The sequence below is a fragment of the Argiope bruennichi genome, chromosome 9 (assembly GCF_947563725.1).
Source record: "Argiope bruennichi chromosome 9, qqArgBrue1.1, whole genome shotgun sequence".
NCBI classification, from domain to species: Eukaryota; Metazoa; Arthropoda; class Arachnida; order Araneae; family Araneidae; genus Argiope; species Argiope bruennichi.
In genome coordinates, this window is record NC_079159.1 from 17,061,139 (window position 1) to 17,085,862 (window position 24,724).

The window sequence follows — 24,724 nt, forward strand, 5'->3', positions numbered from 1 at the left end:
GCTTGAAGCGTGTTACGGTCGCTGTGCAGAAGTTTCACTTGAACGCGCTAGACGCGTTTCGGACGACGAAGATGTTAAAGACCATGAAGACATGTCCTATGAAATCATAATGCCATTAAAAACATAAATGTGTGGTTCACCCATTTTTTAAATTTCACCTTTTCATTCTTTCTCATAAACTAAACATATTTAAACAAGAGGCCTTCCTTTTCAACTATCAGTAACAAAAAAAAAAAAGTCACGCGAATAAATATTTGATGGAGTAACGAAACAGTATGAATCTCAGGGAAACAATGTAATCTATTGTTGGAAATTAGGCAACAAAAAAAATATATTTAATAAACTGACAAAATTCAGAAAAACATCACATGGTTATTCAATTGGTATCATTAAAAAGGCATCTTACTAAATTTTGAAGCAGTATGAAAATCATTTTGTGCCGTAAATTATTGCGGAAAAACATCCCAAAATTTTGTGGATGTAGGTTCAACGGTCTAGCTGGTAGAGCGTCATCACACACACATACATCTTTATTATTAGTAAAGATGTTATCTTTATACTATTCTTTCACTTGACTTTTTTCTTTATATAAGTCAGTTTCCATGTATTTCTCAAAACCCGCAAACAATTCAAGGCACAATATGATACATTTCCTTCTAAAATCTTCCACATAACTTCAGATTCAAACACTCCGCTAGATCATTTCCACTTCAAACTTCACACCGCTATTCTTTCCCTTGACAGATAAAAATCACACTTTATGATACATGAAATTTTTCATAACGTAACGCTTGCTCGCCGTATTTTCTTTTCGAAAGAAGGGACTTTGTTTTTCCTGAATTCTTGCGGGCGAGTCTATAAAAGTTCTATTCTTTTTTCTTTTTTTATTTTTTTTATTCCACCTTCATATTTTCTTCCATCCGTTTTCCACAAAATGTAAAGAAAAATATGAACTTATATATATAATAAAACCTCTTTCTAGTCCTCAAGGGATGTTTTGAAGGGGTGGACGGATGGGGAAGTGGGTAAGAAGTGTGCAAAAGCAGAAATAAAAATGGTCGGAAGATTTGTCACAGAAAGAAATATAATGGATTTTGCGGTCTTAAAAGATGATGGTTTTAAACCGGGCGGACTTGCTGGCCATTGAGTTAGTTCGAGGCTGAAGATGACAGTTTGTGAGCGTGATTCGTTGCCAGACGAATTGCCCGCAACAACAATAACAAAAAATTATATCGGTTGAGAGAACAGAAAAAAAAAAGTTTTCGGAAAAGAAATTCGAGTAGATAAAAAAATATATAAAAATGGTATAAACTGCGGTTCTACTATGATGTTGAAATACGATGTTATTTCTTTCAGAAGACACGATATGGATTGAAGTGATAAGACTAGAAGAAAGAGGTTCCATTTATTGTTATTTATGAACAAGTTAGTTTTTATTCTGATTAAATGAAGTGGGCAATATTTTCGTCCTTGAATAACACCGGACACTTATATGCCAATGGTATTATTCTTTTTTGTTATTCATATTTATATGTTACTCTATTCTGTTCTTTAACCACATTTATAACACCGCATATATTTTTATTTGAAATTCGAGGCATTTTTTTTAAAAAAAAAATAAATAAATAATCTGGTGAGGTGTATTCATATAATTCCATAACACTTTATTTTGTTTCTACCCTACTGGGGGATGGAGGGGACAGCACAGTAATTAGAATAAAGATATTCTTTGGGAATAGGTTTCCCGGAAGACTACATTAAAGTTGCGAAGTCGAGTTACCCCTACTTCCATAATGGGGCTTTCTTCCTTCAGAAAGAGTTTGTATAGCAGCCGGTGATGACAGAACTTTAGTTTCCTCAACCTTGAGGTCTTGACAGTTGTCATTCAAGATCTAGAGGCTTATGCAGGTCGGGGGTAACTCCAACATTATTTATTTTGTTGATACTATCATTTCTATATTATCATATAAATTTTAATATCTGCCATAAATTTATAAAAAATACTTTGTTGAGGAGACAGTCAATATCCAATTACCAATTAGAAATTTAATTTCATTGAAACCTAACCAGTATTCTCGGCAGATTACCTAGTCATCAAAGGCGGCTAGCTTTGAAAAATTGTATGAATTATTTGAATAATTATTAATACGTGGAGTAATGACATCTAAATAAAAATAAAAATAAAATGATAAAACACAATGAAATAATTTTACGCATTAGAATCGTTGAAAACCAAACTGAGAAGAATACAACCTTAATCAGAATATCAAATTTTCAACATTTCTCATTCTATTATATAAATATCATTATCTCTTTACTTTCCGCAAATACGCCTTTTTATGTATTTTTGATGGGAGATATGGTTGAATTTTCAAATACCTCTATTTAAACATGGCTAATACAAAACATTTATATCAAACCAGATAGTTTTTTTTAAATTTCTTTTTTCCATTCTTTCCTCAACTGTTCCCGAACAAACGCTTATTCTTCCCTAATATTTATGAAAGAATTAAAGGTAAATAACAAAGTAAAATAAAATAATGTTTTTAATTTGTAAGAATGAAATTAGCCAGAAAAAAAAGGCACTTTGGTTGAGAAGAATTCACATATTCAACCCTTTTTGTACTAGGCGTGTTTTTCGTGTCCTTCGAGACAAAATTAGCCGCGTGAAAAATTACATAAAGTAATCTAATAAGAATAAAAACACAGTTAAATTCTGTTTGTTTATGAGAATATAAATACTCATTAGCTAAAAAGAATTCGGAGCTTAAAGAATAAAATAGCATGAAAACCATTTTTTGCCAATATAGCTTTTGAATTTTTTTTTTTTCAGTTCCCATTATAAAACTTTTCTAAAATGAACCGATTTTGTATGCAAAACAGTTAGGCTGCTTTTTTATTCTTTTTTCTATATTTTTCTTTTTTAAGCTTTTCTCATTTATATCTACGTTTGAACAGTTTTTTTTTTACTTCACTAAGTCATTCTTTCATCACGAAAAATAAAAGAAATTTCCGTATTCATTTCCAATTTTGTCAACAGGAGCCTTTACGATAATTAACGCTGTAAACAGCCATCAAATATTGCGCTTTTATTGTTGTTAAGTGTTTTTAAAGTCCCCTAGGTATTACTGCGTCTCGATCTCTACCGCTTCTCCTACTCCCTCCTACACCATCCCCCTTTCTTTTTCTTTTTCAAAACGAAAAAGGTAAGAAAAACAAAAACCAAAAACTCAAATAATTGAAAAATCAGTCTGCGTGAGAGAAAAAAAAAATCGTGCGTTTTAAAAACGGGCATTAAGAAAGCCTGCAGCAAACAGTAGCAACGGGGTTTTAAAAATGCCGTCTACTCATTTAAATGCTTAAAAACAAAGCAGGAGAATTACAACAAAACTCGGTGGTGAAAAAAAAATTGTTCTCGATGCCATTTTCACTATACCTTTTTAAGACAATATGTATTATGTGAAAAATTTTAAAACTAGGCTTTTTTTTCCATCGGGAATGTCGAAATGTAACCGTGTCCCTGCGGTTCTAAAGGGTCCCTAACATCTAATTAGATAGAAATCCAAAAGCGTACTTTGTTATGAAAGAAAATGTTTGAAAAGTGACGGTTTCGTGCTGCTTTTATTTTTTTCAGTTAGCTGTCGTCCTCTTTTTACTTATAAATTAAGGAAAAGGTTTCGGGGGTTTATAAGATGAGAGCTCGAGGGGAACGAATGCTTGTAATTAGTGAGAAGAATGCGGTAATTTAGAAATTTGATCGTAAAATGGAAAAGCTGTAATAACTACGTGAAATACATCTTTCAAATTCCCGACAGCGATATGAGACGATCGACGACTTGCAAAAAGAAAAAAAAAGAAAAAAAGTGACAATGTGAATTTTGTATTTAATGTTGTATTAAATATATAAAAGAGTCATTCTTGATAATTTATAGCGCTTATTTTTTCACATGGCTATAAAAATAAAAAACAATTTAGAAAAAAAAATATATTATGAAATGGGAACTGAGAACGAGTAAAAAAATTAATATGAAGCTTGTAATGCCATAATTGATAAAATTTCAAATTTTAAAAATAAACTGAATAGAGATTTCAATTAAAAAATAGAATAAATTATATTATTGAATTATGAAAATATTTCAATCCCAAAAGTTAATTTTAAATTATAAGAATAAATTTTTCTTCTGGGTTCGCCATTCATGATGAAAATTCCGTAAAATATCACTTTTAATTTTTTTGATTTACAAAGATGATTCATCTTATGGCATAATGAAAATCATAATTATAATTAACACGGGAATATTATCCAATAGACATAATTTAAATCCTTATAAAACTAAAAAAAATAGGAAAGATTCGAAGGAAATTTCGAAATAAATTATGAAATGGGAAATAAGAATAAGTAAAAAAAGAAATTAATATGAAACGTGCAGTGTTATAATTGATAAAATTTGAAATTTTAATAATAACTGTGTGAAGTTAATTGCATAGAGTGTTCAGTTGAAAAAATAGGATAAATCATATTATTGCCTTATATAAATATTTCATTTTCAAAACTTTATTTTAAATTTTAAGAATAAATTTTTCTTCTGGGGTTCGTAATTCATGATGAAAACTCAGTAGAATAACATTTATATATTTTTTTAAATTTACATCGCTCATTCATTTTATGGTAAAATGAAAATCATCATAATAATTAACTTGGGTTTATTATCCATAAATTCCCGACATGAGACGATCGACGAATTGTAGAAAAAAAAGGCGATGTGAATTTTGTATTTCAATTGTTTATTAAATATATAAAAGAAGCTTTCTTGTTAATTTATAGGGCTTACTTTCTTAGCACGGGATTAAAGATGAAACAAATTTTCGAAAAAAATCATGAAATGGAAAATGATAACAAATAAAAAAAGAAATTAATATGAAATGGAAAATGATAACAAATAAAAAAAGAAATTAATATGAAATGCATAATGTTATATTTGATAAAATTTCAAATTTTAATAATAAATGTGTAAAATTAACTGCTTAGAGTTGTCAATTAAAAGAATAGGATAAATTATATTATTGCATTATAGAAATTTTTAAATCTCGAAAGTTAATTTTAAATTATAAAGACAAATTTTTCTATTGCGGTTCGTAATTCATGATGAAAATTCAGTAGAGTATCACTTTTAATTTTTTAAATTTACAATGTTAATTCATCTTATGGCATAGAGAAAATCATCATTATAATTAACATGGGATTTTTCCTTTACAGTCATAATTTAAATCTTTATAAAATTATCAAAATAGAAAAGATCCGAAAAAAATATGGGAAATAAGAACAATTAAAGGAAAAGGAAAAGAAAGAAGTTAATATGAAACATACAATATTATAATTGATAAAACTTGAAATTTTAATAATAAATGTGTAAAATTAACTACATAAAGTTTCCAGTTGAAAAATAGTTCTATAAATTATATTACTGTATTATGAAATTATTACATTCTCAAAAGTTAATTTTAAATTAAAAGAATAAATTTTTCTTCTGCGGTTCGTAATTGTTGATAAAAACTCAGTAGAATATCACTTTAAATTTTTTTAATTTACAATGCTAATTTATCTTATGGTATGAGGAAAATGATTATTATTATTAACATTCGATTATTATCCAATAGATATAATTTAAATCTTTATAAAGCTATCAAAATAGAAATAATTAATATTGAAATAAAGAGAAATTTATTAGAAAAAGAATTCAGCATAATTCCCGCAATTTGTTTACTATTAATATGAATTTCAAAATTGCGTTTTTTAAATGTTGACGTAGAACTATAACATTATAGCTGTTATTTCATCGCAAAAATTATCATTATATATATAAAGAGAGAGAGGGATAGAGACAGATAGAGAAGTCTCGTAATTGTTTCAAACCGGTTTAAACTGGTTAATGACTTAAATTTAATAAGACAAATAAAGACAAAAAATAATAATGTTCTCACATGATCATTTGAAATTTGCGATTGAAAATTTCATTTTAATTTTTTATATTTTTTCTCTAATAGAGTATTTCAACAATGAAAAAAAAAGTTTTTTCTTCTTTTAATTAGATAACTGATATTTTAACTATAATAGAAAATCTTCATTAACATTTTTAGATAATTTTAACCGAGTTTAATTAAGTGTTATAGATTTCTGTGTGGAAAAAAATTTCTATAAAAATAATATATAAAAGAAATAAAAAAAAAAATATCTATATGTCTGAATTCATTCTCTCCTCACAGAGCTGTTAACAGTTTTGAATTGTAGAATAATCTGGAGAAAAAATTTAATTATTTCATATTTTAATAATTCAAAAGTAATATGCTTGGGCTAATTTATAAAATTGATAATTGGTATTTATAATCTATAATACCAATATACGCTATAACATAAAATACCAACTAGCAAATAAAAAGCAAAAAATCTTCAAACTTAAAAAGAAAGTTCCGGATTTCGAATGTGTGTGTGTGTGTGTGCAATAAATGGAGATATTTCATTATTAATTTCATTCATCATTTTATATTTAATTACAATTTATTGAATAAAAAAAATTGTAATAATCCAAAATGTGTTGCATTTATGTGCTTAATTAATTAATTATTATAATTATTTACTTATTTTCCAATTTTCATTTATCTTTTTGTGAAATTCGAATTGGAATAGATTGTTCCTTGTAAAACCCACATGTAAAATTAACTTAATTTTTTTAATTGTTTTTTTTTAAATCAAGAAACAGTACAATATTCATTATAAAGTTGCATATGAGTTGAAATAACAAAATGCATTAAAATCAAATCCTCGAATTCTCCGATAAAAATACTCAGCTTTCAATCATTGATCTCTAAAACTAATAAATCTACCACCTTATTGAATCTTTATAACATATTAGGAAAGAGTAAAACAACACAAGTGATAAGTTATCAAGGCTATTTTTCCTTAAATTCAACGGAACTACACCTCGACTAAACATGATTTGTTGATTTAAATTTGTTTAGTATTGTCTCATGAAGGACAGAAAAGTATCGAAAGAAAAAAAACAACCTATCATCTTCTTTTTTTTAATCCTCTTTCGAACCTGATACTTTGTTTTGAGAAGTCGCGTACAGTATCAGTCTCCAATCTACCAACCAGCTTACTATTTCAGACACTGATAACCGCGGATAAACTTACTGATGCGTAGTACAGAAGCTGCGCTACTGCGAATTATGTATATATGACTACAGAAAATACCTCACTTGCCACCCTGAGGTATAATCACAGTAGTAGCAGCTCCAAAATTTTTTCCTTTCTTTTTTTTTTTTTTTTTTTTTTTCCATCCTGCCTTAAAGATGATGGTTCTAAAGCCTTTAATAACATAAGAAAAGAAACTAAAAGCTCATGGAATAAAAAAAAAAAGAAAGTTAAGCAAAGGAAAAAAAAAGGAAGGGATGGAGTGGGGAATTTTTGGAAGGAAATTTGACGTTTGGGTATCTGAGCGATCAAGGGCGATCATTTGTCATTCGCAGACCCGCCCAGTTAATTCGAATTGCAGAGAGTGGTAATTTTATGGGTAAACACTAAAGGCTCTCAGCTTGTCGGCTATGGTGAGGGCAGCACGCAGAAATTTGCTTAACGATTTCTCTAGATCCTCACGAGGTGGAGGTTATTATTATTTTAAGCATTTATAACCGATTTTGTTCATTTTTATATAAGTGGCCGTTCTGTTAAAATGATTTTCTGTCAGACATGAATCAAAAAATACATTTTAAATCATCTGAGATGCTTGGTAAATTTTATTTTCCTGTAAAATGAAGAACATAAATTGTTGAAGCTGAATTGGCAACGAATGAATAATAGTTTTTTTATATTTAAATATAAATATTATACATTTTACATTTAATATATATTTGTAATTTTGGGTTTTAAGTAGAATTTGAATTATGATTGAAATATAAATAAGTTATTGGGTGAGATATTTTTAACTGGTAACATATTTTTATTAACTATTATATTAAAATATGTATATGATTATTATTAATTATTTTTATATTAGTGCTTATTAGCTATTATGTTATTAATTTGTAAGATATTTTATTATTTTAGTAACGTTTAAATAAAGCACGACAAGCGAAATGTATAATGATATTAAAGATGATAAAAACATAATTATACATTTAATGCCTATTTATTAATCTCAGATTTTTAAGTAAAATTTGAATAATCTTTTCTGTCAATAGAAATTATTTTAACTTTAAATTTCGCAAAAATGCAAAACAAAATTTGTATTTAGTATTTATTGATATTTTTAATTTCCAAAGAAATTTCAGTTTTCAAAACAAAGCTATAAAGTATGTAAAAATTGTATTTTTTGTAAAGTAAATAATTCTTAATTTTTTTTATTTAATTTAAAGTTATGTTTGAATATCTTTTGAATTTCATGATTCGCATATTTGTCAAATGTTTCTTTTAAATATGGTTTTGACGTGGAGCTTATTTTATGGTGTTTGGAATTAGAATTTAAATTTTAATTCTTAAACAAAAATAATTAATCAAATTTGATTTATGATCTCCATTGTTAAAGATGATCTCAACTGACTTCAGATCGATTGCCATTTAAGATGCCATAAATATCTTAAGCGGTAATCGAAAGTCGCTCGGATTATACAATATGTGGAAAAAATAATGAAGTAATTTTATTTCGATATTTTTTGGTGAAGATTATCCATCGATTTTTGCAAGTTTCTGAGGAAAAATATCGAAGAACATTATCGCGTTTTGCCATAGTGGCGTAAATGCGGTTATTTTTTTCAAAAAAAATCTTTAAAAGTTTCTTTTTGACGCTCATTGGATTTTATTCAATATTCTTTTGATTTTTTTATTAATTTTTTTATGAAACAATGTGAAAAAAGTGTCTTAGATATTGCCTTTAAAGGGATTCTACTACAAATAATGTTAATTGCAAATAATTTCATTTTATTCGTTAATTTTTTTTTGTAAATAATGTAATGGCAAATGATTGGTAGTTAAGCCAAATGATTGGCAATTTAATTATTTTATTAATTAAATTTCCTTCAAAGCCCCTATTTCTGAGAAAATCGATAAAAATTAATAAAGAAAATGAATGTAACTCATGCCATGATCTCTATAATTCTGACTTTTTGCTATAAAATTACATAGTTTTTGCATAGATCAACTTCGTGGCAGTCATAAGACAACTGACCAGTGCGTATCTTCTAGCATCTAACTGCATGCTGTCTTGTGGCTGGACATCGTATTCTTTTTCCTTCAGCATTAGGCCCAACAAATTTGAAAATAAAAAGCTGCAGCGTAATTTTATGTGCACTGCTAGGATAAAAAAATTTCCGTCAACTTACTTGATCGAAATGTAAAAGAATACCGTTCAACTAATGAATCTCTACCCTTTTTTACTGCGATTTAGTTTGCTATTTTAAATGATTTTTTAATGAATTCTTATAATATAAGCCGTAATATAACTTATCTCAAACGATATTAAGAACTGATTGCCACTCATATATTCAGTAATTCAAATTATTACAATACAATGAATAGAGTTAACAAATTACAATACAATAATTTTATGTTATTAACATTGTTTTGTACAATAATAACATTTGAAACAAAAAATAGTTTATAAAACAGTTTTTTTACCTTTTTGAAGGCTTTCCTAGCCTCCTTTTTTTCCGAAATGAGTAATAAATAGAATGATACCAGTAGTCAATCCAAGTTTGTATTATAGAATTATAAACCTAAACAATCGTCATTTAAGCAATATTTTCAATTAACCAACTAATTACTTTTAATAGTAAGTGTCATAGTAAATTAGGTAAATAGAGGCTGTAAATATTTATTTTTATAAGGTATAATTATGAAATGTTTTTAATAAATAAGTTTAAACAGTTGAGAAAGTATTTCGAAGCAGAAATTCTGAAGTAATTAGAAATCTAAAACTCTTCATAACATATATTCGTATTTTTTTTATTATTTTTATACAATAAGCAATATTGTACAATTGCATATTTGTTGAGGACGTTAACACATTTTTTTCTCTCTCTTTTTTGTGCATCAAACTTTTTATATTGCAGGTGGCCTGTCTGCAACATACCACTTCAACACCCAAAAGAAATTCAAATAATTATTGGCTGCATATTTTAGAAAGAAAATACTTGGAAGCAAAAATTCTGATATAACGAAAGATTTAAAATTACTCTAAATATGTATTCTTAACTTTTATTATTATTTTTATAAATAGATAGCATTGTGTGCGACTGCACACCTGTTGCAGGTGTTTACACATTTTTTTTTTTTTTTTTGTGCGCACGAAATTTCTTAGATTGCATATGGCTCTTCTGCAACATACCCATTTTTGCAATATACCACTTCCGAATACTAAAAGAAGTTCAAATAATTATTGGATGTCTATCTTATAAAGAAAATACTTGGATGCATAAATTCTGAAATAATGGGAGATCTAAAACTATTTAAAATATGTATTCTTATTTATTTATTATTTTCATACAATAGACAGCGCTGTATAAATGGACATTTGTTGCAGGTGTTAACACATTTCTTTTGTGCGCGAAACTTCTTAGATTGCATATGGCTCGTCTGCAACCTACCCATTTTTGCAACATACCACTTCATCACCCAAAAGAAATTAAAACAATTATTGGATGTATATCTTATAAAGAAAATACTTAGAAGCAGAAATTCTGAAATAATAGGATATCTAAAACTATTTAAAATATGTATTCTTATTTATTTATTATTTTCATACAATAGACAGCGCTGTATAAATCAACATTTGTTGCGGGTGTTAACACATTTTTTTGTACGCAAAACTTCTTAGATTGCATATGGCTCGTCTGCAACGTACCCATTTTTGCAACATACCACTTCATCACCCAAAAGAAATCAAAACAATTATTGGATGTATATCTTATAAAGAAAGTACTTTAAAGCAGAAATTCTGAAATAATGAGAGATCTAAAACTATTCAAAATATGTGTTCTTATATTTTTGGTATTTTTATACAATAGAAGGCATTGTATAGTTTTGTACATTTGTACATTATACATTTTTTGGGACGTTAAAACATTTGTGTGTGTGTGTGTGTTTATGTACAAAACTTCTTACGTTGCAACATACTCATTTTATTACCTTCAGCCCCCAAAAGAAATCCAAACCCACCGAAAGAATTACAATTTTTTTTAATGATCACCATTAGATAAAGACTCCTTTCAATACCTAATCAAATCCCCTCCGAGTGGCAACGACCCACACCAAAGAATGACATCTAATATATCAACAACCACGCAAAAGCGATTAATGACATTCATCCGCAGATCCAGCGTTGGATAACTTTGTTATTCTTGCGCGCCAACCCTAGCGGTAAGCTGGTTATATATTATTATCCATCCAGAAAATAGTGCAAAGGCACATATTTGCCGCTCATTATCGTCATTACATCCAACTTCATAATACCTTAATTATACATGACGTGTAGTTCGCTAATTCTGCATACAATGCCAACAAGTTCTTTTTCTTTTAATCCACTCGGAACATCTTAAGCAACAAAAAAAAGAACACAGAAATCTTAAAATCTGATATTTTACTACTATATATTTTTTTCCCTCCTTTGGCTGAAAAAAAAAATGAAAGTTGGCGAACACATAACATCGTCGGTTCTGGTGTAGAAAAAGCCATTGAAACTGATTAATGTGAGTATTAGAGTGGGGAAAAAATTAATTCCTCTGTTCCTATCGCTGATAGCAGGCGTTCTGGTGCAGTCGATCATTTGTTGTGGAGGTTATTATAGGACGCGATGCGCTGACATTTTTGCTGATACCAGGAGGGACCTCCGGGACCTTCCAACAAATAAATTCGCCCTTTAAAACTCAGGTAGCCGCCTGCCCGCAGAGGAAGAGTCATTAATTTCAGAGGAATGTTCGAATGGTTGCAGAAGTCGTGTGGCTAAGAAGTTGGCACTTCGTGATAAGATTTTCTAAAGTTTTAAGTGAGTAAAGAAGTACCTCTGTATTGTTATGAAATAGGTTTTTGAACTCAAGACAATTCGTGCTTTGATTAATAAGAATGGAAAAGGTTTCGATATAGAAATGAAAAACACACAATGTCAGAATGTGCGAAATTACATTTTAAACATTGCAAATTCGTATAATTTCATGCCACGCTTTGATATGATAATTAACTTGGATTGGTATATTGTCCGTCACTTGCGTCATGCCTAATGCAAAATGTATGGTTAAAATTCCGCCACTTGAGTTACTCTTAATGCCAAATGTATGGTTAAAATTAGTTCAAAACAAAGTACATGGCAAGAACTACCAAATTTGTCAGGGAGTTACTTTAGAGATAATAGGTTCTCAATAGTGACAATTCAAATTTAAATTTTAATTAAAATTCAATCAAAATTTTAACGTTTCTTATCAACATTTTTATAGAATATATTCACACAAAAATCATTTTTACATTGAGTTAAAATTCAAAGAGTTAACTTTTCAGTATTATGAATTTTATTTATATAATGAGTGCTCCAGAATTAACGTAAGATTTGAATTTGCCACCATTCGTGCAGTAAAGTGTTGGCAACTGTATTAAAAAAAACATTTGAAGCTGATAGTTTAATGTTAGTAACTATAAGTGTAGGGTTAGTTACTGTCAGCTGTTTTTTAATAGGATTGCCAATACTTTACTGCACGAATGGTGGCAAATTCAAATCTTACGTTAATTTTGGAACATTATTTAAAATATTTCTGAAATAAATTTATCATGCTAATTTTTAAATATATTTTTTTGCTTTACAAAATACTTTTTATTGTAATTACATTTATATACATGTGCGTTGTAATGATATTAATTACATTTTTGTGTGCAATTGTTATTATTGCTATAATTAATGAAAAAATTAATAATAAATAAAAGTAGTCGGATTAATTCTGAAACCTTATCATGCTATTGTATTCAGTTAGAAATTCGAATTTTCATCAAATTTTTTTTAGTATATTTACTTCATGTCATTGTGAAATGTGTCTCAGATCTTTCTCAAGTAATATCTTATAAATTTTGAGCTTTCAATGAATTCAGATTTTTTAACATTTCATGTTATTGCAGTTTATATCATAAAATATAATAGGAGGACAATTCGTAATTTTTAAATTTAACTGGGTTTTTTTAAGTCACCTATTTAGTCATTAAACAATTAGAATAATAGCTTTATATTTTATTCAATCATTTTAATCTCTCGTCTATCTTGTAAAATCACACGTATTATATCAGGAAAAAGTGCTATTTTCTATTCCTTGACGTTAAGATGCTTAAGTTGAAATGGAATATCTTGGAGTAATACAACAATAAAAGAGTTAAAGAGTTAAGAGAGAAAGTTATTAAATTTTCCCATAAACATTTCGTCTATTTGTAATAAGTCACCGATGGAGTGACTTTTGAAGAAATGTTGCGCTTGTTTATTTATTGACTAAAATTTTCCTGAAAGTTATATGTTGTTGCTCAAGTCTTTATAAAAAAAAAAAAAAAAACAGTTTCTTTTTTACTACAGTTAAAATAAAAAACATCATAATCAAAACTACTAAGTAAGTATTAAGAATACTTTTATGAGATTTAAATTTGAAATATCTGTTAAATGAACACTCCTTATTGATTCTGTTAATACATTCTTAGCATACATTTTTGATTGGGCTTAAACAGAATCATAATTCCACTGTTGGTGGTCATCGCATGTGAATTCTAATCTTTTAGAATGTATCTGTTGAAAGCCGGTCTAGTCTGTGTTAAATAAAGGATTGCATATTCGTATTATGCTCAAATCTTTAAATGATATGGCGTCCCTTAAATCTTTCAAGTCATCCGTTTATGGACTTTTGAAGTCTTTCTCGAGGTTTTTTTGGCATGCTATGACAATATTATTTTAGGCAAAAACAAATTAAATATATTGGAATGATTAATGAATAATTTAAGTTTACTATTTTTGTTACAAATTTACTTTCGAGGAGCAATCTTTTGATATCATGACAATCATGATAATTTTTGATTTAGAATCCCATAAAAGCAAGAGCTGCTTGTTACAATATATACAAGAAAAAAATTAAAACAATTTTCACTTTAATTTAGGAAGAAAATTTTTAAACTGAAAAAGTGATTATACATTGTTACATTTACCAAAAACAGCTTTATCTAATAAAAACTAACAATTCATTTTTATAAAAACCGAAAATTTTTCTAAAAAATCAGATTTTATTTATTTTTTTAAGAAAAAAAAAGAGACTAACAATTTTTTTTTTTCATAAAATACACCCAAGCAATCGCAGCTGCTGAACTTAAAATACACCTTTTCTTTTACAGAATAGGCCTCTAAGCTTCTCAAACGAGTTCTCTCGCTAGAAATTCGCTCTTTTTTTATTATTCAATGCTCTTCTATAAAAAAGAGATAATCTCTCTGTGTGAAAGTGGGGGGCGAGGATTGGATGGCCCAAAGAAATATAAAAAAATGCGAGGCGTTGGAAAATGAAGGAATGAAGAACTAAAAGTACTTCCTTCGTCCGTACCTTTTCTTACTCGAGCAGCTTGCGTCGTGGCCCCTTATTTTTCTCAGATCTAAGAAGCATCAGCAGCACTTGTGTGAAGGGGCATACCAAAGTACCCACCTAGCCTAACGAGTTTCAATATAGGAGATTTTCTTTTGGTCCTATATCGTAACGCTCTTCTTCTCATCCTTATTGTTTGCCCTCTTTTGCTTCTGGGACAGAACGCTTGCCATTTGCTGACGGTCCAATATCTGAAGGAGCGGGAGGTCTGGAAATAAATTTGAGTTTTTCTAAGGCTCGATTACGAATATCGTAAATGACATGTTTGAGGAATGCTGTCAGTTGCCATCATTCATGTAACGAGGATTGCAGATTGCAAGCGAATCCAATTAGAGACAATGTGCTTGTCTCTAAACTGTTGTTTTTTGTGCCCTTTTTGGTTATTTAAATATGTAAAATGAGCTTTGATCTTGTATTTTATTCATAGACAGCATGAATGCTATTTGTAAGACCATTGAAGGATAGTCATAAATTAAAATTTATATCGTAACGTTGTTCTTCACATTCTTATTGTTTGCCCTCTTTTGCTTCTGGGACAGAACGCTTGCCATTTGCTGACAGTCAAAAATCTGAGGGCTCTGGAAATAAATTTGAGTTTTTCTAAGGCTCGATTACGAATATCGTAAATGACATATTTGAGGAATGCTGTCAACTGCCATCATTCATGTAACGAGGATTGCAGATTGCAAGCGAATCCAATTAGAAACAATGTGCTTGTCTCTAAACTGTTGTTTTTTGTGCCCTTTTTGGTTATTTAAATATGTAAAATTAGTTTTGACCTTGTATTTTATTCATAGACAGCATGAGTGCTATTTGTAAGACCATTGAAAGGTAGTCATAAATTAAAATTTATATCGTAACGTTCTTCACATCCTTATTGTTTGCCCTCTTTTGCTTTTGGGACAGAACGCTTGCCATTTGCTGACAGTCAAACATCTGAGGGCTCTGGAAATAAATTTGAGTTTTTCTAAGGCTAGATTACGAATATCGTAAATGACATGTTTAAGAAATGCTGTCAGTTGCCATCATTCATGTAATGAGGATTGCAGATTGCAAGCGAATCCAGTGTGATTATCTCTAATCTGTAGTTTTTTTTTGTGCTCTTTTAATTGTATTGAAGTATATAAAATTAGTTTTAACTTTATATTTTATTCATTTAGCATATGAACGCCGTTTTGGCAATTAACAGAGCATTGAAAGGTAATAATAAATTTAAAATTATGAAAACAAATACATGGCATATTTGATAATTTGCCGCTACTTTTGAATGAAAATGGAGAAATGTAATAGTATTTACTATTGTTTCTTGGTATCGTATTCTCAGTTTCTTCAAATTTACTGCATTAGTTTTTATGATTTCACTTGTCCCATCCATACAAGTAATTAATTTTATTTTAAAAGATTCTGACTAATTGTTGTTTACATAGCTTTAATGTATAATATTTTATACATAGTTTTAATTTATAATATTTTATACATAGCTTTAATGTATGGTATTTTATACATAGCTTTAATTTATAATATTTTATTTCCTTTATCTTTGTAATACTTTCAAAAAATACATTGGAGTATTGTAGTTTAAAAGACATCGAAACTTTAAATAAATTTATTAACATTGCCATTTGAGCGTGTTTTTTTTTTTACAAATGTAATTTAAAAAATAAAAGTTTTAATTTAAATCATTTAATTAAATATTTAATTATGATATGTCTAAGTAACAAGTCATTAATGCAGTTTACCTCGCCTAAGAAATGAAATAGAATCAAAAATAATTATTAAATCTGGAATAATCTTTTTTTCTGCTATGCTATATGAAAAAAAAATTGTAATTAAAAAATGAGACAAATTAATGCAGAAAAAATTGAGGGCCTTAAGACAAAAAAAAATTTTCTTTATTTTTTTCTTCTGTTACTATAAATGCGTGACTGCTGTAAATTTTAAATTTTTCCCAGTAATTTAAGATAATTAATTTTTGCTAACTAATTGCTACTATAAAAAAATTATATTCTTTTTAATATTTGGAAACTTTTTTCATTCCACAAAAGAAAGAACTTTTGTTTACAAAAATATTTTCAAAACTCGTCCTAAAAATAAGTATTTATTTTGAAAAATCACAGATATCTCGACTCATTAAATTCAAGCTAATAAACTTTCCATCATTGTCTTTGCTTAATTTATTTATAAAGTTATCCTCTTAGGCAAATAACGCAATATAAATTAACGCATTCTCAGTTCATGTTTGATGGAAATTATAACATTATATGATATCAATAATTGGCTTCATATTCTTTCAAAGCATTTCTGGCTTGACATATATCTCACTTTAGTTACGAGAAATATTTACTCAATTTCTATTTTTTTTTAAATGATGACTTATGTTAGTCTGAACTATTCTGCTAGATGAATTAATTCATGTTTCTTACTTTTCAGGACAGCAATATCACCTACGAGCTTTCGCTTCGGCTTTCGGGCACAGACCACCGTTTCTTGACCCGCGACTCGTCGACCCACTGCGAGAATGGGAACACATGAGGAGAAAGTCAGAATGGACAATGGACTTGCCCATGAGAATATCAGGTGCGCATGGAGGTAGGTAACTGCACACTCGTTTTGTTGTTTATTTTATTTTTTACTTTCTTGCATACGCTGTAAAGGAAAAATATAATTAAAAAAAATCGAATTCGAGATTTTGACGAATCTTCACGTTTTAAATCTTCCTAAGTTAGAAAAGTACATTTTTGGGTTTAGTTATATTAAAGTCCCGTTTTAAACCAACGTTACGGATTTCGAAATTGCGAACCTTGGTCAGATGACGAGGACGAAAAATCTGGGCTAGTCCACTGTTTTACGTCAGCAGCGCTATTGGATATGTTTTTATAACTTAAAAGTATTTTTAGCACATTTTTAAAAACTTTTCCTCGCATTTTTTATTAAGTATACAAGATTGATGTGATATCAGAATATAAATATATAAATGTATTTTGCTTAAAAAAATTTTTTTTGTTCATTTTAAAGTAATTTGAACTTTAAATAATATTATTTTTAATATTAAAATAAATAGAACACTAATCAAAATGAGACATTGAACATGAAATTATATATATTGATTGATTTGAATATATATTGATTTAAAAAGTATACTTAAGATATTTATAAATCTATTATACATTTTTAAATCTAAATATATGATTAAATACTTAAGAACAAAATGGAACTTCTGTTATCAATCTTTTAAATATCATAAAAGTCCTTGTTTTTAAATAATTCTTTAAAATAAACAAAATACAAAATTAAAATTAACATTAAAAGAGAAAGGCTATGAGCAATTTGGGTAGAGATAGAAATATTTAAAACTAATATCTTTTATACGGTATTTAGTACATGCAGATGAGAAAAGGATCGATTATCTTGTATACCAAATATAATCAATTATCATCCTGTATATGATTCAGCAAAACTGAATAGCTACCCAACCCTCCAATAATACAAATAGTTTTTATTGACCCTTTTTTATTAACTCTAACTTAATTTGAAAGCTTTATTTTTTCGTGTTAAGCTTTCTTCAATGTTATTAAAAAGATATATAACGTAAATGGTGTCCCAAAATTAATACAAAATTTGAATTTGCCACCATTCGTGCAGTAAAGTGCTGGCAACTCTATTAAAAAGAAACCAGCCGATAGTTTAGGGTTAATGAAAATGGAGCGTTACACTATATAGAACAACGTCTTTTCATTGTTGAACAATATTTTAAAAATAATGAAAATCCGGTGTCCTCAGTTCGAAGATTTGAGAAATTTGCCCCCTAAATCGTGTGATTTAACTCCATTGAATTTCTTTTTATGGGGCTATTTGAACTCAAAGTTCTATACCGATAAGCCCACATGCACGCGTGCATTGAAGGAGGAAATTCAATGCTGCTTCAACGAAATTCAGTCACATTAATGCAAACGGGTCATGGAAAACTTCGTCAAAAGAGTGCGTATGTGCCAGCAAAGACGTGGAGTACAACTCTATCCTGTACTAATAATAATACCTGTAATATTATTACGATTCAATAAAAATACAACAATTTAAGAAAAAAAGTCTGTGTTTATTATTTAATTCAAAAGTTGCTTTAACACGTCGTTTTTACTCACCATAGACTATCGGCTGTTAAATGTTTTTAATACGGTTGCCAACATTTTACTTCGCTAATGATGGCAAATTCAAATCTTGCGTTAACTTTGAGACACCTTTACATAAGACTATACAACATCTTGAAAAATAATTGGAAAAAAAAACACAGTATATTTCTATTGCCTTATATTACTATTAAATCTGGAAACAAATATTGAGGCAGTTCAAGAGAATATGAAACCTTTATGTATTCATATAAATTCTAAAAAAAAAAAAAAAATTGTATAACTAACTTTAAAAAAAATGCATTTATTTCTCTTGCTAAAACCATGTTAAAAAAGGCGATTTTTTAAAAAATTCATTACAAATACAGCAAAAAAAAAAAAAAAAAAAAAAATTCTCGACATTTTTTTTTTTTTGTATTTTATTATTTTTTTGTTCATAAAAAATAAAGAATGTTTCACAATTCAACATATCTTCACTGTATACGTGGATATTCATACACGGATTTATTATTTCTATATTTGCTAATGTTCGAATTCTCATATTTTAACCAAAAAACAGAAACATCTTCTTTACTTTCTTTCTTTTTAAGTCGATGAAATACCTTCTCTATTTCTTTTAACACATCACTTTTTATTAACCTATCTTTTTGCGACTAAATACAGTTCCGTTGCTAGCGAAGCAGTCAAAATGGATAAGATTAATCTTTAGAAGCAAAAGTTTCATTTGTTTTGACTTCTCCCTTCTCCCTGGGGATCATAGATGGAAAGAGGCGTACTTCATAAGAAGGTTAGCCAGAATACCACGTCACGTTTTCACCCCTAAACCCCCAGGGGGGAACGGTACAAATGTGACTTCCAAAAAAGTGTCGATGAATTAGATATTTTTCATTACATTCTCGACGTTTTTTGAAAAATATGCAAAAGAAATTACACTATAACAACAATAACTGAGATTTCAATGTATTTCTTATTATTTTTTTTCCTTTCTTTTATACTTGGGTAGGGTTTTTTTTTTACTGTCAATACATTTTTTTAAATGTTTTATTTATTAATTTAATTTTCTGAAGAAAATAAACAAATGTTTTCCTTTGTGAGCATTTCGCATTTTTTGAAAATAACGGTAAAAATGAAAACACATTTTTTAAGAAGATTATTTTGTTTATCGGCAAATTTTATGTCTTACATTATTTTGATAAAATAACTAATTCGTAAATAAATTGCATTGTAGAATGGATTTTTCATAAATGAAACAATCGGAAAAGTGCCTTATGGAATTACTTCAGGTTTTACTCTATTTTGTGATATTTTTAGTAAATGGCTTAGAAGTATAAATTGCTCAGAAAAATTCAATTTATAATTTCTCGAATTTCTCATTAATTGCTAATTGAAAATATATGTTAAGACTTTAAAAAAAAACGAAAAGGAATAAGATTTTTTCACATATATTCACAAAAAACAAAAGTTATATATTGAAAATCAAATTTCTCAAATGTATTTTAAAATATCATTCAGAAATATAATACATTGATCTGTAGAGATAATTCTGTATAAAAGTCATTCATAGATGAAACATTCTATTCGAAAGTATTTAAAGTTTGTATCCAACTATTTTGATTTGTATATTTCATCAAAAGTATTCAAAGTTTTTTTTTTAAATCTTTAACATAAGGAACAATACATTTAGTTAAATTTTTGATACAGTAATCATTTATGGAATTATCACACTGAAAAGACACAATTCGAAAACTAACACAATTCAAAATACAAAAATCGAAGATAAAAGAATACAAAATATTTAATTAAGTGAATATAAATAATACGAAAAATTTAATTTGTAAAATGTGCTGTAAAGATATAAAACAGATGCTAATATTTATATCATCATGGCACAAAAAAAGATTACTCTGTTTTCTATGATTATTTTTTTTAAAAAAATCATTAAAGTCACAAAAGCTATTTGATGATATCAAATATTCTTTAGAAGTCTAAAGAGGTTAACATGAATAATTTTGGCGAACAATTGCTCACATTCGAGGAAGTCATGCCGTGAAACATTTGGCATTTGAATTAAAACATAGACAATTTGTAAAAATATATAAAGCAACTACTCATTGGTCATAGAGATCATATATTCACCGTTACTAAACGTTAAGCTACGAGTTTTGCCGTATCCGTTGCGAACCTACCGCCATCTTGGAAATACCGAGCAAGGCAACGATGAGTGTGCTGGCATCTTCAACACTGCAAATATATTAATTGTCAATACAAATGCTATTGGAGAAAACTGAAGAAGGAAATAAATTGGCTATAAAAAAGATTTATTTTTATTAAGAAGATTGAGAACAAATAATTAGATTTGGAGATATGAAATAAAATAGTAGAGGTAGTCTTCACGAAACGCTCTCGCATACCTTCCAAAAGCATTTCTTTATTCATCTTTCCCTGCATAAAATTGTTGACGTAGAATAAGATCGTGAATTCCTTAAAAGGCATTGGCGAACGATTATTTTAAGATATAAATATTTGGCGAGAATCAAGCATTTGTACTGAATCTTTCGCGAGAATATATATATATATATATATATATATATATATATATATATATATATATAGAGAGAGAGAGAGAGAGAGAGAGATAGATAGATAGATAGATTGCCGATTGATTGGCGCCAAAATTTGATACGAAACTATGGCTGTAGTTAAAATAAAGCATACTAAGTCTCATAAATTAAGCATGTATGCGAAAATACTGAGCTGCAGACAATAAAGTCTTTGGCAAATTACTTTCGAAATTTTATGAAAGACCTAACAGTTTAGGTAAAAAAAAACTATGAGCCAATTTTTTCCTATCTAGTTCTTTACGTTGTGTAGTTATCATGCTCAATTGTAATGAGACAGCCGAACGATAGCCTTCATCTGAATGGATTTCGTTCAAAATTTGAACGAAAGGAAATCCACAATTTTTATAGATAATTTTTTTGATAGAAATCTGCAAATTTGGTCTAAATTCTATATAACTATTCCCGATTTCTCGAATTTTCCGATGATTATAAAGCGTTTTATTTGTGCACTCGCATGTGTGAAAGTAATATGCATCAATACTAATGTAATAGTTCTATTGAAAGAAATAATGTCTTCTTTTTTTAAAAAAAAAAAAAAAAAAAATTGAACATTTATTCCGAAGCATATAAGATTTGATTTTCTATTTCTTATTTTCATTTTCTCTTATACGAAATGTATAGAGTTAAAGCCGGTATAGTCTGGTTGATAGGGCGTTGAACTCACATCCCTTAGGTTGAATTTCTAACCCCGCCTGCAGAAGACTCTCCTTGTGTGTAGTGGCAGGAGCACGTATAAATCAATCGTGGTAACCATGTCGAGAGTAATACCACTGGGGGTGCTGGTTTAAAGGTGATTGTTTTCTGGTTCAGGTTTAAACTACGATCTGTGGATGAGTGAATGAAATGCATGAATAAAGTCCGTCCTGTGAAAAGGGTTGTGACGCGTAAGTAGCTAAGTCGTGCTTTTGGTTCTAGTTGTCGCTACTGTAAAAACAAGAGACACTCACTCAACTTAAATAACTGACAAATAACATGTCAGCGGGCTTGTAAAATACCATAAGTCACAACACACATATAAAGAGAAAATCGCGTTTAATTTTATAAATATACCGCTCTTCGTTTTGTAGTTATGAAGTTAACTTGTATTCGAAAAGCCAGCCAAAGCATCCCGTGAATGCATTTCATTCAAAATTTGATAGAAATATACCAAATTTGGTCGTAAGTCTACATACCAAATTTCACTCATCTAACTCAAAGTATTTTTGAGTTATCGTGTTCATATACAGAGAATCATAATCGTAAAATTGTGTAGGCTCGTTTAGATTTGAAATGTGAAAACTCGTGTGTTCGAATTTTTTTAACTATTACAATGCTTCCTCTGTATCTCGTATATAAAAAAATGAAAAAAAAATGTCCACAATATTTAATTTAAATTGTGCTATAATTAATATTAATTTTATACCATAAAATATTATACTACGATCAATTTTTTATTTACGCAAGTTCATAATACCAATGAAGTTCCATCGTACCAGTAAAGCAAAGCAGCATCCATCAGCGAATATTTGCAGAACCGTAAATTTTACACGCAATTCCTTGTCGTCAAAAAAGGAAAAAAAAAGTGGTTCAGAGAATAAACTTACGAAGAAAAAGTCAAATAACGAAGTTAGTGGGTATAACTTCACCCCACTAGTCACCCTCAAACTAACCTCCTTCAGTTTCCTTCCCATTTTTCTTTTTTCACCACACTACCCTTATTTCAACTTCAAACTGTTCGAGTAAACCTTACCGAAAATGAAAACAAATAATAAGAAAAAAAAGAAGAAGAAGAAGAAAATCCACTCTCCAAAGCCAAGCAAAGACAAAACACACACACAAACACACCTACAGAACTCACACATACGCAAAAAAGAATTTTCCGTAAAAATTCACACTGGGATAGCTAAGAAACAAACGAATAAAGAAAAGCAGAAGGAAAAAAAAGGAGGGGTGGTGAGTGGAAGTGAAATCAAAGAAAATTTCTCAAGTTGAAAGTTTTCCCCTTTTGTCACCATAGGTCGGTAACTTTGTTTAGTTGGGGGGAATTTCTATGGAGACCATTCAAGCACGGAATTTATCCGCAGAAGTATTGAATACTTGGTGGCAAAAGATCCGACTGGAATTGCGCGGATAGGGACTTAAATCAGGCTACTTACTTCGCTGCCGGAATGAAGGAAAGGAAGCGAGAATTGGATCCGATAAATTCTCTTGTTTGTTAAAAGTTCCGCGGATTCTTTTTTCTGTCCCCCCAACGAAAGCACGAAATTGAGATTGCTTTCTGGGAGTTTTTCTGCCTCGAGTGAATTTGTGTGACAGATCTTACCCAAATCTAGCGATGTGTTCACTGAATGAAGCACTCATTTAACCAATTTATGAATCTATACAAAAGGTTAAAAAATATTTTAAAGGCGTCCCAATTTCGGGCTAAAAGAGGGAATGTGGTTTTCAAGGCGCGAAGTCCATTTGTGGGCATGCTTTGCCAATCATTGAAATCGCTTTCTGGGAATTTTTCTGGCTGGAGTGAATTTGTGTGACAGATCTTACCCAAATCTAGCGATGTGTTCACTGAATGAAGCACTCATTTAACCAATTTATGAATCTATACAAAAGGTTAAAAAATATTTTCAAGGCGTCCCAATTTAGGGCTAAAAGAGGGAATGTAGTTTTCAAGGCGCGAAGTCCATTTGTGGGCATGCTTTGCCAATCATTGAAATAGCTTTCTGGGAATTTTTCTGGCTGGAGTGAATTTGTGTGACAGATCTTACCCAAATCTAGCGATGTGTTCACTGAATGAAGCACTCATTTAACCAATTTATGAATCTATACAAAAGGTTAAAAAATATTTTAAAGGCGTCCCAATTTAGGGCTAAAAGAGGGAATGTGGTTTTCAAGGCGCGAAGTCCATTTGTGGGCATGCTTTGCCAATCATTGAAATCGCTTTCTGGGAATTTTTCTGGCTGGAGTGAATTTGTGTGACAGATCTTACCCAAATCTAGCGATGTGTTCACTGAATGAAGCACTCATTTAACCAATTTATGAATCTATACAAAAGGTTAAAAAATATTTTCAAGGCGTCCCAATTTAGGGCTAAAAGAGGGAATGTAGTTTTCAAGGCGCGAAGTCCATTTGTGGGCATGCTTTGCCAATCATTGAAATAGCTTTCTGGGAATTTTTCTGGCTGGAGTGAATTTGTGTGACAGATCTTACCCAAATCTAGCGATGTGTTCACTGAATGAAGCACTCATTTAACCAATTTATGAATCTATACAAAAGGTTAAAAAATATTTTCAAGGCGTCCCAATTTAGGGCTAAAAGAGGGAATGTAGTTTTCAAGGCGCGAAGTCCATTGGTGGGCATGCTTTG

The 24,724-nt window shown here is 29.2% G+C and overlaps 1 protein-coding gene across 1 annotated transcript in view; it reads left to right on the forward strand.

The window, feature by feature from the left end:
* Positions 1-24,724, forward strand: part of LOC129985350 (runt-related transcription factor 1-like) — a 159,917-nt gene that overhangs the window by 123,238 nt on the left and 11,955 nt on the right. Inside the window, exon 3 of the mRNA XM_056095347.1 lies at positions 17,068-17,226. Coding sequence (XP_055951322.1) covers positions 17,068-17,226 — 159 coding nt within the window. The remainder of the gene's footprint in view (positions 1-17,067; positions 17,227-24,724) is intronic.